The sequence below is a fragment of the Pelophylax lessonae genome (genome assembly GCF_965119305.1).
Source record: "Pelophylax lessonae genome assembly, chromosome: 7".
In the NCBI taxonomy this organism is placed as follows: Eukaryota; Metazoa; Chordata; class Amphibia; order Anura; family Ranidae; genus Pelophylax; species Pelophylax lessonae.
The window spans coordinates 203218716-203234749 of record NC_138774.1 but is presented as its reverse complement, the minus strand read 5'-3'; the positions used below and the strand labels follow the sequence as shown (position 1 = coordinate 203234749).

The following is a 16034-nucleotide window of genomic DNA, read 5'->3' as shown; positions in this document are numbered from 1 at the left end:
ACCATTGGGTTATCCTGCCCCCTACAGGAGTAGGACACTAGGCAAGAAAAAGCTTGACTATGCCTATGGGCAGTCCCAGGGGGTATACACCGACTCTCAGCTATAGGGCACTCATTTTTGTTACAAGCAGTGTCAGAAGAAAACCAACAACACAGAGGGGTGGGTGTTGTGTTTGTCAATGAACATCAGAGAAGTGGATTTTTACGGTAATTTAAAAATCCCATTTTCTCTTTCGTTCATTGACAGACATAGCTCCCAATTCTTCTTAACCATTGGGACGTGCCAAAGCAGTGTTAAACATGTGGGGTGGGAAAAAAGCAGAAAAAAATTCCCAAGGCTAACCATAGCCAACCAGGTAACATGGAGCTCAACCATATACAACTGGAGCTCATCTGAAAAAAACAATGCACCCTCAAAGAGGACCAGGTCCTTTAAACAGCAGCCAGCAAATCCTTGCGGCCAAAAGAAGCATTCGCAAATGCCAACACATCCACTTTATAAAAATTTTGTAAAAGTGTGCACCAACGACCAAGTGGCCGTCTTGCAAACCTGCATCCCTGACGCTTGATTACGTAAAGGCCAGGAGACACTAAGCTCCCTAGTAGAGTATTCCTAGACAGGGAAAGGAGGAACCTAACCCATGATGCAATATGCCTGAACCACAGTCTGTCTGATCCATCTGGAAATGGTCGTAGAAGAAGCAGGCAACCCTTTGTGAGGTCCGTCTGCGAGCACAAATAGAGAGTCTAACTTCCTAAAAGATTCCGTAGCTGCGAGGTACACCCTTATTGCCCAGACCACATCCAAGTTATGCAAGGTCCTTTCATTCAGATGTTTAGCTTGGGACACAGCAAAGGCAACATAATGTCTTCATTCAAATGACAGTCAGAGACTACCTTAAGAAGGAATGACGAACAGGGGCGAAGCACCACCCCATCCTTGTGAATCACCATATAAGGTGAACGACAGGATAACACCGCCAGTTCCGACACCCTGCACGCAGAAGTGAAAGCCACCAAAAAAGGCCACCTTCCGGGGCAGCGCAAGCAGGGAAAACTCCTGAATATTTTCAAGGGGAAGCTTTTGTAGAGCTGAAAGCACCACATTAAGATCCCAAGGCGGCAATGAAGCCTGCACTAAAGGAACCAAATGTTGGACACCCTAAAGAAAAGTAAGCACCAGGGAGTGTGAGGCCAAAGGTCATTGGAAAAAAACCCCGCCAAAGCCGATACCTGGCCCTTGATGGTACTCAAGGCCAATTTCTGTTCAACCCCCTGTTAAAGGAAGGTTAAGATCCACCCCACCAAGAAGGAGCGAGTATGAACCCCAAGAGACTCACACCACACAATGTACGTCTTCCACGTACGTTGGCAGATCTTCCTAGAAGTAGATTTCCTAGCTTTTAACAGCGTAGGAATCACCGACTCAGACAAACCTTCATCCTTCAGCACCTGGCATTCAACAGTCAAGCCGCAAAGTCAACGACTATAAAGCAGGATGGAAGATCGGTCCTTGGGACAGCCGATCCTCCCCTAAGGTGCGACCAGCCGTAACGATCGGCGTACCAAGACCGGCGAGGTCAGTGTACAGAACCCCATCTACTTTTATCCTACGCAGGAGTCGTGGCAGAAATTTGAAAGAGCTGGAATCGGTAAGCCCACCTTAGAATTCCAGCTACTTACCGAGTGCAAGGACACTACTTGTGCCCCCTTGGTGATTGACATAGACCATGGCCGTGGCATCATCCAAATTAATTAGTACCGGACACCCCTGAAGACGAATTGTCAAGTGAGCCAGACAAAGGCTGATCGCTCGGAGTTCCAGAACATTAATCTGCAGTTTGGACTCTGCCAGAGTCCAGACCCCCTGAGCACATCTGTGCTGGGGATGCCTCCCCACCCAGACAGGCTGGCCTCCGTGGTGACAACTGTCCAGTACAGGGGGAGAAAGGATTTTCCCTGTCGAAGTGCCAGAGAAAAAAGCAACCTCTAGAGACCGTGGATCCTTGTCCCATTTCACCAGAATCTCTTTAGCAGAGATCTTGTGTGGAACTTTGCAAACAGACTACCTCGAGGGTGGACACCATCAGGCCCAGCAACAGCATGCAACCTGGTGGGATGACCGTCTGCTGAACAACAGAAGTCGAATTGCCTCCTGAAATGTCTGGCGTTTCTCCAGAGGAAGGAACACTCTGACTGAGGCCAAGTCCAGAGTCAGAGCCAGATAGTCCAGTTTTTATGGACACAATCAAAGCAGACTCCTGAAGGTTCAGAATCCAACCGAACTCCCTCAGAGTTTGCAGAGCAATCTCCAGTTGTTTATCAGAGCAGTTGGAGACTCCGCTCACAGAAGAAGATTGTCCAGGTACCCCAGTACCACAATCCCCTGCTGACTCAAACAATGCCAGCACTTTTGTGAAGACCCGAGGAGCGGAGGCATGACCAAAGGTCCATGCCACAAACCAGTAATGCTCCTCACTCACAGCAAAATGGGGGAATCGTTGGTGACCGGCACATATTAGAATGTGCAGGTAGGTGTCCTTGATTTTGACAGAAACAAGCAAAAATCCCCCTGACATAGGGACGCCACTACCATGTGATTGGACTCCACGTGGAACTTCTGTACTCACACCAGCAGTTTAGCGCCTTGAGGTCCAGAATTGAACGTACCTTGCCTTCCTTCCTGGGAACTTTAAAGATGTTTGAGTAAAAAACTCCTGAAAATGTTCTGAAATTGGAACAATCACCCCTTGAAGGAACAAGTCTTGCACTATCCCAAAGAGACCTGTAAGTGAGGCAAGTGCAGGTTGGAAGGGAAGAACCTTTCCGGAGGATAAGACCAAAACTCGATCTTGTACCCTGGCCGAATAACTTTGTGGACCCACGTGTCCTATACCAGGGAGGTCCATGGATCTGGAAACCAGCGAAGACGTCCCCCACCCTAGATACGGGTGAGGGCGCCCCTTCATGCAGAGGCAGCCATGTTCGCATGTCTGGAAGAGCCCGCTTGTGGCTTGCCAGACCAGGTCCTCTTGGAACCTCTGGTGGAGACCCTGGCTTTTGATCCCTTGGCTTGAGACCTTGAGAGAAGGAAAAACCTGAGCTGAGGAGAATGGCCCACGTCTACGATGGTGCTCCTTGCCCTTGGTAGCCTGCAGAAGAAGAGTACTCTTCCTCCTTGTAGGACCCCTAACAATGTCATCCAAGGAACCTCCAAACAGGCAATCCCCTACAAGAGGGGGACCAGATAAGGCCTTCTTAGAAGTCTGATTCGCAGACCAGCATTTTAGCCAGATAATACGCTGAAGGACCACTGCTGATACAGACAGCCTAGAAATCAAAGGAGCTGCATCCAATAGGCATCCCAGATAAACTGTAGCCCCTGGACCAACTGATCCACCAGCTCGGCAAAGACAGGGAAGCTGTTTCCCCTCCAGCTCCCAGCGTAAAAGTTTAGCCCACTCGGTCAGAGCTTGCGACCCCAAGGCAATAGTAAATACTAGTCTAAGTGCCGAACCAGCCGCAGCGAACATATGGCGGGCAAGAGCCTCCATCCTCCTATCAGCTGGGTATTTAAAGGCCAGGGACTCCTCAATCGGAATGAAGGTAGCTTTATTCCACCTTTAACGCAGTTAATCCTTATAAGGACACAGCAAGCAAAAAGTGTTTTGTGACAATGTTGTCAAAGTAAGCGGAAAAGAGAAAGCCATTGCCGCTTTGGAGGGCCTGTGGGTGCCAAAAGGACCGGCACCTCTGATGCAGCATTAGCCACAACCTCCTTTTCTAAAGTGTCATGCACTGACACAAACAGTGTATCCACCAGCGCCTTTTCATGCGCGGCTAAAGGAGCAAAGGAAACATTCTCACTATCTGAGCATTCAGGGTGTGGACGCAGACCCAATAGGGTTGCTATATACTAAGCTCACCTGGAAAACATAACAATCAGGGGAGGTCGTAGACAACACAGGAACAAAATAATAAAAAGAGGAAAAAAATTCAAACTAAAAAGAAAAAATTGCCAGGATCATAGATCCCAACTAGGAACTAGGTCCTTACTCCATACTAGGCAGAAAAAAACTGTGTGCCTATAGCTGAGAGTGGGTGTAAACACCCTGAGACTGCTCATAGGGGTACTAAAGCTTTTTCCTGCCTAGCGTCCTACTCCTGTAGGGGGCAATATAACCCAATGGTTAAGAAGAATCAGGAGCTGTGCCCACCAATGAATGAAAGAGAAATAAGAATTTCAAAAACTGCGGACCAGTCTAGGAGCTCCTATGTAAATACTCCAAAAAGGTACAGGACAGTCAGCATATATTTCCAGCAAGGAGAGCAGCTCTAATCCAAAACAGACAGTTATGTCGCCCCTTTTGAGAATGGTGGTATACATAAGGAGAAATCCATATAACCATTAAAGAAAACAAAGGAAACATTCTTGCAAAGGTGTTGCGTCAAGGACCCAGTAGGCCCTCATTCCAGCCTCGAGATATCCAAAGACTTGCGACACAAAAATAATTGTATTCAAGTAAGATTAAATGGAAACCAATCTGTGGCGTCTCCTGCAGATTCAAAGAACTTTAGAGTACCTTGATATTTCACCTGTAGCTTGCTAGGATATAGCATACCATACTTCAGGCTTTTAGCCCGCAAATGCTTCCGGACTTCAACATATGAGCGGCGTTTCCTCTGTGTTTCTACAGAGAAATCAGGAAACAACATCATCATCATCCCATTGGCATATTGCAGCTCCTCTTTTTATGGGCCTCTGTCCGGATCATGTCACGATCCCAAAAATTCAGGAAGCGCACCAGCAATGGTTGGGGTAGGGCCCCCGGGGGCCGCGCACCTGTTGGCACATGGTGAGCTCTTTCTACTACATATGTGATGGACACATTTGTCAGATTAAGATCTTGGAAAAATTGTTTAGCAAATAAAGCAGGATGATTCCCCTCAGCCTTTTCAGGAAGGCCCACCACTCTGATGTTGTTGCAGCGTTGTCTATTCTCAGCATCCTCTATTTTACAGGCCATATTGCTCTCCTGGGCTTGCAACTCAGCAATTTGAGTAGAATGGGTATTTGTGGTGTCCTCCACCTCGAATATTCGCTCCTCTGTTCCCGTCAGCCGCCCCCTGATCTTGTCCAAATCCTGTCTGATAAGGGTGCATTCAGAGGCTAGATGATCAATGCGCAGCATTAGGGCCGCCTTACAGCTGTCTAAGGCTGCCAGGATTGGTGTGGTCATGTCCACCACCGAGGGGTCCCCCTCTGGCTGTGGATTAGATCCATGTGTGGCAGATGATGCAGCAGATACTGCCGAAGGACTCCCGACGGAGCTCTTTGCAGCCTTCTCCATTCTCGCCGCGGCCTTACCAGGAGAAGGAGAAGACACCTTGGGAGATGACAAGATAGCGGCGGTCGCGCACGCACCGCAAGGCCTCTGAGCTCTCTGGGACCGGGGGAATCTGTGTAACAGAAGCCGATTTTCGGCTGGACATGAATCCTCCATGCTTGCCTGCGATGAATGGGGCAATATCAGCCTGCAGAGGATGCAGATTACCCAGATTCTATGGAGCTCATCTTCCAAGTAATTTAATAGGGAGAGGATACATTCCTCATCATCCTCAGCTGACTGCGCAAAATTTGCTGCAGCCACAGGGAAATCAGAGATGGACTCTGGAGCAGAGGGCATGAGATCACATTTGCAGGCCTTCATTCAAAGCCAACTAACATGGCTGAAATTTTCCCCATAAATTCAGACAAAGTTGTTGAGAATTCCTCTCTAGACCAGACAGAGGAGAGAACCACTTCTGAAGGAGTTAAGGGGACTCCAAGGAGTGTTGTGACTCAAATAAGGGACAATGGTCTGGGCTATTGAATCCAGGTCCCTTAGGAGGAACATTGCAAGCCACCTGGGAGCTGCTAGTGGATCATAGGCTGACACAACCCACAGAACAGCTGCCCATGCGCTAATGATCAACCACTAAAGTATGCAAGTAAGGGATTTCCCACATGGGGTATTCACAAATTATTGGTGTAGCAGGAAGTCTCTGACTTTGTCACTGTAAGGCAGCAGGGTGCCCTTGGATGTATGACCTTGAGGATCGTAGCGATGGTGTGGCTAGGGACATGGCAAGAAGTTGAAGCTCGTGCACCCAGGGAAATGGCACATGCATGCGCAGTGTGGTGACAAGAAAGAGACCCAGGCAGAATCAAAGTAGCCTATACTGTGTGTCGAATTCAAAATAAGAGCAGTGTCCTTTACCTCTACTGCCCATGACCTAAATTGTTGTGACCAGGACTCCTGTGTTAGCCCCTGCGTAGATGAACTAGAGAACAGTCACAAGTACCACACCAGTCTCCCTCAACAAAAAAGCCTGCAGCGGTGATCTGGGAGATGCCCAACAGCCCTTGCAACATATATGAGCTGAAAGTGCCAGACAGGATGCAAGGGAAAAAGCATCATCCGAACTGCCTGGTCAGTATATGCACTCTGGCCCTTGACCTATAGCACTCTGTGGCTAACTCACATTTTACAAGGAGAGCCCCCCAGCAGAGCCCAGTGCTTGCAGGTCACATTACAGGCCTGCCCCACTTCTTCCGCACAGTGGAGTCCGTGGCTATTCTGAGGATCAGCCAATCCTGAAACCTGCAAAAAATTAGCCCTTGTAGCTCTGCAGTTATTGTAGAAATTTAATATAAGAAAAAAGAATCTTAATAAAAGTATAAAAAGTCAAAGAAATGGGCTTGCTTTACTCTGAGGAGAGACAAGGTCCATTCCCCTAGGACACTCGCAAAAAACTGGAGCTTGCTGGGAGTGGCAGGGGTTTTTCTAGACTGTTTTAAAGCTTTGTTTGCCAGTGTCCAATCTCTTGAAGGCAGCAGCATAACCCAGTGGCTAAAAAATACTTCACCCTGTGTTCCGTAATGAATGATAATGAACATAACTACAGCTTCTGCACAGAAAGAAGATGACAACTGGTATGCTCATGCTTTATCCAGGTCAATGATTCACTAAGCAGTAAACAGAGGAAGAGAATAAAAGCCCCAGAACAAACCCTGAAAAAACATTAATTGATGGCAGCTGCCTTATTATCATGATGGGTTCCTTGTTATATCTGTTGGTTGATCCTGGAATCAACATGGGGAGATCTCAAAATTGGAAGCCACAAAACACATAAAATGCCTTTGTATGATTCACCTTCCAGGCAACCATGCATAACTTAATCATTTGTCCTGGCTTCTCATAAATACATTATTTTGCTATAGTAATCTGCTGTTGATACTTACCACCCAGGGCTTGTCGCAGAAATTGTACACGGAATGTAGAGAATTGACGCTAGGCACTCCTGCATACTGTAGCCCAATCACCAGGCTGCGGAAATCTCCATTGCGAGCCATGCTGAAGGCATGCTGACGAATCAGGACAAAGTCTGGTTTCAGTGATCTGTGGGGACAGATATGTGATTAGTCTTTACTGTGTAAAAATTCTGTAAATTTGGCCCAGTGAGATTAATTACATAGCAAGCAGAATTCACAGTGTTCTATTTTAAAGGGCAATTTCAAGCAATAATAAAACAAATTAATAATGCTATCCATCGAATACTGCAACTGTCAAAATATGTACCCGAGTTATCAAAAGACCCGTACACACGTACTGATCGTCGGCCGAACGATCGGCCGTCTTTTGTCCAGGGCTGTCGTGTCTGTTGAAAACTGCAAAAGACTGCACACGAATTTTGTCGGCCAACAACAGCCGACTGCAGAAGTGATGTCATGTGATGGTTAACTTTCCTTGTGTTTTTTCTTTTCTGAGCATGCCCAGTCTTGCTAATCTGCTGTCTGTTGGCCGAAATCTGTACTGACTGGCGAACAATCGGCCGTTCTGGTGTTGTCCAACAAAAATTTTAATGCCTGCACGACAGATTCTGTTCGGCCGAAAATGCGCTGTCGGAAGCATCATACTAACAAGCCTACAATCGGCCGATCGGTCGTCGGCCGAATATTTACGGCTGACAATCGGTACGTGTGTACGGGGCTTTAATCTAAGTACTGTCCACAGATCACCTCACAGGGTCACTTAGAGTATATTTCCTGAAGCCTATGGTAAAGGGAACCGCTCATGGGAGATACATGAAGGCTTTTGTAGCTGACCTCTGCAAATGGAAAAAATTAGATAAGTGGGTGAGAACGACAGTCAGGTAGATTGTCATTCTCACCCACTTATCTCAATTTTTTCAGTCCCATCTCCTGAGCAAGTATGCAGATTAGGGGTTCCAACTTTTTCTTTTGCTGCTCTGCATACTTGCTTTAGATCTGTGACCCAGAACATACGCAAGGTAATGGATCAGAATACCACCAGCAAGATAACGAGTATTTTCAATGTGCTTTTCTGGTGACTAGATTTCCTTAAAAGAGAAGTTCGCAATAGTTTTTTTTAATCATACTAACCTAGCTGGATGCAGCATTGGTCCAATACTGCATTTGTCCCTCCTCAGCTTTAATACTGAGAACATAGCGATCAAACACTGTCGATCGCTCAGTTCTCACAGCTCTATGAGCAGAGAGCTGGTGACTGTCAGTCACCAGCTCTCTGCTCTGCCCCTCTGCGCTCGCTGGAGTGCTGGGCTGTGGAGGGGGCAGGAGCAGCTGTTTCAGGCTCTCAGTGGCTCACTGAGAGGCTGAGCTGGGTGCCAGTACAGGCATATGGGCAGATCCTGCCCATATGGTCGCGATCTTTCCCAAGTCTGGACTGGCTCTGTGATGTCAGCCGACAGTGGGCTTCAGCCCGCCGTCTTCTAAAAACAGGTCAAAGGAGTGCAGAACGACCTGCACTCCTGTGACCCACAGGAGAAGTACAGCCAAACGAGCTTTGATTGTACTTCTCCTTTAATTCCTAATTCTCTGCTTCCTGCTTCACATTCAATCTTTCGAGGAAGGTTTTGAATCGGTTTCCTGATATCCCTTCTTAGTGTGAAAATTCGTTTTTTTGTTTTTGCTTTTTTGACATCAGGCCATCATTTCCGTATGAGATAGAAAAGCCAGGGTTTGTTTGAAAATAGCTCTTCTGTATCACAAGCAGTGGTTCCCAAAACACAAAAACGAGAAACTGGGGTGGGCTGGAGCACAGAAGCAATGACAGCATGAAAATCAGAAGAAATAAGGTGCACCAGATACCCAAGAACTCACTTAACTAGACAAAAAATAAACAATGCACTAGCAAAAGCCCACCTGAATTGAGCCATATCACAATATCATGAAGGGAGTATGTTGCAGTGTAGATGTCATAGGACAGTGATGGCGAACCTTTTTGAGCCCGAGTGCCCAAACTGCGACACAAAACAAACTTATTTTTTTCAAAGTGCCAACACTGCAATTAGTAACAGCCACAGATAATGGCCGCAATGGCCTCTCACCAATCCCAGCAACACTTCCTCCGAACAGATGTCCACTCTCTCGGTTACCCGTGGCAAGGCCCGCAACTGGCACTGCAGGGGCGGTATCCTCGTATCCTCTCTGTCCCCTGGCTCACAGTATGCTGCTCCAGTCTCTCTCCCTTGCGGCAATGACTCCTCTCGCTCTCTCTCTCTCTCTGGGTGGTGATGTTGAGCTGGACACTAAAATGGACCCATAGTCTTCCGGGACTAAATGTCCCATGGTGCACTTGCCAATCTCCTCATTGGTGCTTGGCTGCAGCCAATGGGGAGGCAGGGGGAATCAGAGCGTGTGGCGATCTCTGCAAGCGCCGCTCTATCACTGTCCAGCGCTGGGTGACAGAAGAAGGGGGAGAGCTGGGAAATACACTGACAGTCCACGCTCACTTCTCCCCTTGTCACAGCGCCACTGAACTTTTCACTCCGGCAGCTTCGGAATGCGGGGGAGCTGGGCTAGACATTAAAATGGACCCATAGTCTTCCGGGACTACATGTCCCATGATGCACTTGTCAACCTCCCCATTGGTGCTTGGCTGCAGCCAATGTGGAGGCAGGATCAATCACAGTGGGCGGCGATCTCTGCAAGTGCCTCTCTGTCCCTGTCCAGCGCAGCCTAAAGGACGCGAGCGAAGGAAATACACTGACAGCCAATGCTCGCCGCTTCTCCCCTTGTCACAGCGCCTCCGCCATGCACGGAGGGAGGATTAGAGAGCCCAGGCATCAGCGGCGGCAGTTTCCGAGTATAGCAGGCGTGTCCACAGAGAGGGCTCTGCGTGCCAGCTGTGGCACGCGTGCCATAGGTTCGCCATCACTGTCATAGGAGAACTTTACCTCTTAGTTTGCTGTATAACACAGAAGTATGGCCAAAAGCTTTTTTACCCATATTTCTCTTCTGGGTCACGGGAGTACATTTACTTTTGCACTCTTGTCACCCAGAGTCAACCTATAGTGGGCTATTAGTCACTATTTGCTGACAGGGCAGAGCTATGCTAGGTTTGGGAAGGATCCCGACAATATGGTCAGGATCCACCCCAATGCCTGATGGACAGCTGGCTCCATCTTTCAGCAAGCAGCTGACAGCCGAAACCAGCCCTCTTCCTCAACCCAGGCAGTGAGAGTTCTTCCAGTTTATAGACAGGTCTGTTGTATCCTGCATTAGGATTACTAAACAGAGAGGCTGCTGTCTTCTCCTAGTATCAGAATCTCAGTTATCTTCCCATAAAGCATAACTTAAGTCAAAACTTTTTTTTTTTTTTTTACTTTTGGACAAGAGCGGAGAGGGTTTAGAACACCTGTTAGCTATTTTTTTCTGCCCGTGCCCCTGTTAAGGAGATTCATCCTCTCTATTTGTCCTGTTCACCATTATTATCATTGAAAATGAAAGTAATTGTTCACAATGCGAAGTATTACATCAACCCTATTTCTTTTCTGTATTTTCCATAATCTTGAAAACTCAATAAAAATGATTGAAACTAAAATAAAAGTAAAAGAAAACTCTGAATTTTGGGTTGTCCCCAGAAAAGTAATAGAAGCAAAATCTTTCAATGGGGATACTAGTTCTGGTGACCTGGGGGTCCCCGTGAAATTTCCTTAATTTGCAGGGATTTTCTCTCTCTTCCTGTTTGGCTATGGGACAGGAAGTGAAAGGAAATCTCTGCAATGGGACACAGATGGCAAAAAAAAAAAAAAAAAGAACTGACGGGTTACAAACCATCCTTTTCTCTATCTAAAATGGAAACAAAGGTTTGCCTGTAGTTCTACTTTAGAGAAAGCCCCAAATCTTCTTTTGTGTATACAATACTGATTCCAGCAGTATAGTATTACCCAATATCTACATTGACTCACAAAACCAATTAAATAATTTTTTTTTTTTTTTTTACCAGCCGTTTTGCATGGCAAGTTCGAATCTGTTTGACTTCTAATGGCAATGCAAAGACGTAAATGAGGCTGAGCTTGTTTTGAAATCTTTTGCAAGCTAAGGGTCATACAGTCCAGACAGACGCTTTATATATTATTAAAGCAATTTGCTCATTAAACATATTCTATACCCTGCACCACCATGGAGACATAAATGAGCAGTTACATTATTGTAATACTATGAATTCTCCACAGGGAGGCACAGTGAGCCACCAACTCAATAAAGCAGCAATACTGACATCCATAGGAGCAATTATTAGAGCATTCAACATAATTCAGCAACATGCAGAGCCAAATTATGTTGGCATTCCGTCACCTGAATGTGTTTTTACCATGTGAATATGTGAATATGATGATAATGATATGTATATATGGCCCTTGTTTCCAGCTAAACCTGGAAAACATTGGTGCATGCTGGGTTCAAGCTGGAAACATAAGGTTGGGTTTATTCCAAGGGACGTGCATGACTGTGATCTGTCCTAGAACATAAATATGTTTTTTACGCAGCTAAAATATCGGTCCATCCTGAAAATGACAGTGTTCTAAAAGGTACATGTGCACCTACTTCTAACAAACGCATTGCTACAGTCAGTATAAACAAAGTGAAGATACAGCTCTGTTTTTGTTGTGAATGAAAAGGTTGAAGGCTGAGTTCATAATACAAAGAGACATACACTATATTACCAAAAGTATTGGGACGCCTGCCTTTACACGCACATAAAGACATCCCAGTCTTAGTCTTTAGAGTTCAATATTGAGTTGGCCCACCCTTTGCAGCTACAACAGCTTCAACTCTTCTGGGAAGGCTGGCCACAAGGTTTAGGAGTGTGTCTATGGGAATGTTTGACCAGTCTTCCAGAAGGGCATTTGTTAGGTCAGGTACTGATGTTGGACGAGAAGGCCTGGCTCTAATTCATCCAAAAGGTGTTCTATCAGGTTGAGGTCAGGACTCTGTGTAGGCCAGTTAAGTTTCTCAACCCCAAACTCACTCATCCATGGCTTTATGGACCTTGCCTTGTGCACTGGTCCAAATCATTTGGTGGAGGGGGGGGGGGGATTATGGTGTGGGGTTGCTTTTCAGAGGTTGGGCTTGGCCCTTTAGTTCCAGTGAATGGAACTCTTAAGGTGTCAGCATACCAAAACATTTTGGACAATTTCATGCTCCCAACTTTGTGGGAACAGTTTGGGGATGGCCCTTCACGTTCCAACATGACTGCACAACAGTGCACAAAGCAAGGTCCATAAAGACTTGGATGAGCGAGTTTGGGGTGGAGGAACTTGACTGACCTCAACCTAATAGAATGCCTTTGGAATGAATTAGAGCGAAGACTGGGAGCCACTCTTTCTTGTCCACATCAGTGCCTGACCTCACAAATGCGCTTCTGGAAGAATGATGAAACATTCCCATAGACACACTCCTAAACCTTGTGGACAGCCTTCCCAGAAGAGTTGAAACTGTTATAGCTGAAAAGGGTGAGCCAACTCAACATTGAACCCTACAGAATAAGACTGGGATGCCATTAAAGTTCATGTGCGTGTAAAGGCAGGTGTCCCAATAGTTTTGGTAATATACTGTATAAGCAGATTTTTGTGAGTGGCTTCAAATCATACTCGTTCCCCACACACTATTGTAGGAGTAAGAACATCTTGTGGCATCTACAGTATATTCAATTAAAGGAGTGAAGCTGAATTCCAGGCAGGAAATAATGCGGTTATGTATTGACTTTAAAATCATTAAATGTATTTCTAAATCCAGCTACAGTAAATGTCTTGGCATTAGCTTTTGGTACTCACGTGCAAAGGTAGAACTTAGACAGGGGGGGGGGGGGGTCACAAAACACTTTGACAAAAGAAGAGGACAGAATGATTAAAGGGAAGGAGCGCATCAGTTTACTGCTCCTTCACGGTCCTATCACAAGCTGGCAGAAGGGAAGTAACCAATCTGTTTAGTTTAACCAAAGTAGAGATAAATCTGGTCACTGATCTGGCTGTGCTTGTAGGCAGGTATTAATTACATTCATGTTGTACTGTATTGTATGTTGCTGCTGGTATTGTTGGTTTCCTTGCTGTGGTGTGTCTGTCGTTCGGCCTGTTAGGGTTACCATGGATGGAGTATTTAGGTGTAAGGGGGTAGGCACCCTCATTTCAGAGATGAGATTGGTCATGGAATAGAGAGGGGCCATACACAGAGAGATGTAGTGCTACATTGAAGGGGATTAACCCTTGGCAGGACCCTGAAGCGGGACTGTTAGCGAACTACTTTACCTATATTGGGAACTGCTACGAGTTAAAGGTATAGACACCACAGCTTAGCGCTAACATTCCTGCTATATGTTAACCCCCTTCTGGACTGGAAGATTTTCCCCCTTAATGACCAGGCCCTATTTTGCAATTTGGCACTGCATTATTTTAACTGACAATTGCACAGACGTGCGACACTGTACCCCAATAAAATTGATGTCCTTTTTTTCCTACAAATAGAGCTTTCTTTTGGTGGCATTTGATCACCTCTGTGATTTTTATTTTTTGCGCTATAAACAAAAAAAGAGCGACAATTCTGAAAAAAAAAAAACATCCAACAAGACAATGATCCAAAACATAAAGCAAAATCTACAATGGAATGGTTCACAAATAAACATATCCAGGTGTTAGAATGGCCAAGTCAAAGTCCAGACCTGAATCCAATTGAGAATCTGTGGAAAGAACTGAAAACTGCTGTTCACAAATGCTCTCCATCCAACCTCACTGAGCTCAAGCTGTTTTGCAAGGAGGAATGGGCAAAAATTTCAGTCTCTCGATGTGCAAAACTGATAGAGACATACCCCAAGCAACTTACAGCTGTAATCGCAGCAAAAGGTGGCGCTACAAAGTATTAACTTAAGGGGGCTGAATAATTTTGCACGCCCAATTTTTCAGTTTTTTTATTTGTTAAAAAAGTTTAAAATATCCAATAAATTTCGTTCCACTTCATGATTGTGTATCTTTATGTTTGAAGCCTGAAATGTGGCAAAAGGTTGCAAAGTTCAAGGGGGCCGAATACTTTCGCAAGGCACTGTACAATGTACATAATTACATAGTTGTTGAGGTTGAATAAAGACAATAGTCCATCCAGTTCAACCTGTGTAGATGTGTGTGGCCGTAATCATCTCTCATACCCCTTAATGTTCTGATCTTTGAGATGTATGTCCAAGAGTCTTTTGAAAGTAGCCATACTTCCCGCAGAAACTACCTCTTATGGTAGAGAATTCCACAATCTTGTAGCCCTAACAGTAAAGAACCCCCTGCGTTGCCTGAGGTTAAAACGCTTCTCCTCTAATTGCATTGTATGTCCTCGCGTCCTCATGCAATCCTTGCGACTGAATAGCTTTTTTTCTATGCTGAGATCACCATTGACGTATTTGTAAATTGCTATCATGTCCCCTCTCAGGCGTCTCTTCTCCAGGGAGAATAAATTAAGCGATTGTAGACGCTCTTCATAATTAAGGTACTCCAATCCCCTAATTAGTTTAGTTGCCCTTCTCTGGACTCTCTCCAGCTCCAACACATCCCTCCTGAGGACTGGCGACCAGAACTGGACAGAATACTCCAGATGTGGAAGGACCAGAGTTTTATAAAGTGGTAGGATTATAGATTTATCTCTGGAATACATCCCTTTCTATATGCATGCTAATATTCTGCCGGCTTTGGCAGCTGCCGCTTGACATTGCATGCTATTGCCTAGTCTATCCTCTACCAAGACTCCCAGATCTTTCTCCATTTTTGATTCCCCCAAAGGTTCCCCTCCTAATGTGTATTGTGCTTTTATGTTTTTAGTCCCCAAGTGCAAAATCTTACACTTCTCCACGTTAAACCTCATTTGCCATGTCGTTGCCCACTCTGTTATTTTGTTTAGGTCATTCTGTAGGATATCTGCCTCATGCTGTGCAGTTATTGCCCTGCCCAATTTTGTGTCATCTGCAAAAACTGATATAGAACTAATGATCCCGTCCTCAATACTGTTTAAGAATAAATTGAACATGGTTGGTCCCAGGACTGAGCCTTGGGGGACCCCACTTACCACCCCAGACCAGTCTGAGTATGCGCTATTTATTACCAACCTTTGGACACGCCCTTTTAGCCAGTTCCGTATCCAAGAGCAAACCTTGTGGTCGATGCCTGCAGACCATATTTTATAAATTAAGCGCTTGTGGGGAACTGTATCAAACGCCTTAGCGAAATCCAGGTACACCACATCCACTGGTCTCCCCCTATCTAGCTCACAGCTCACCTCCTCGTAGAATGTTAACAGATTGGTTTGACAAGAATGCCCATTTGTAAACCCGTGGTGATTACTGCTGATGATGTTGTTGTCTTTAGCAAACTCTACGATATAGTCCCTTATCATCCCCTCCAGAAGTTTACATACTATCAATGTCAGGCTGACCGGCCTATAATTTCCCAGGACATGCCTCTGCCCTCTTTTGAATATCAGTATCACGTTAGCTTTCTTTCGATCCCCTGGTAAATTTCCTGTCATAATAATGGCAGCAAAGATCAGGAACAGTGGTCTAGATATAGTTTTACTAAGTTCTTTGAGTACTCTCGGATGTACGCCATCCGGGCCTGGTGATTTATTTGTGTTAATTTTATCCAGCCTTCCCTGATTTCACCCTCTGTTAGCCATAGCGGCAAGTCCTGTGAATTACTGCT

At 45.7% G+C, this 16034-nt stretch overlaps 1 protein-coding gene across 4 annotated transcripts in view; it reads right to left on the bottom strand.

The window, feature by feature from the left end:
* Window positions 1-16034, bottom strand: part of SYN1 (synapsin I) — a 253699-nt gene that overhangs the window by 147441 nt on the left and 90224 nt on the right. For all 4 annotated transcript variants that reach the window (XM_082263912.1, XM_082263909.1, XM_082263910.1 and 1 more), the window contains exon 4: window positions 7285-7441. In XM_082263912.1, coding sequence (XP_082120038.1) covers window positions 7285-7441 — 157 coding nt within the window. The remainder of the gene's footprint in view (window positions 1-7284; window positions 7442-16034) is intronic.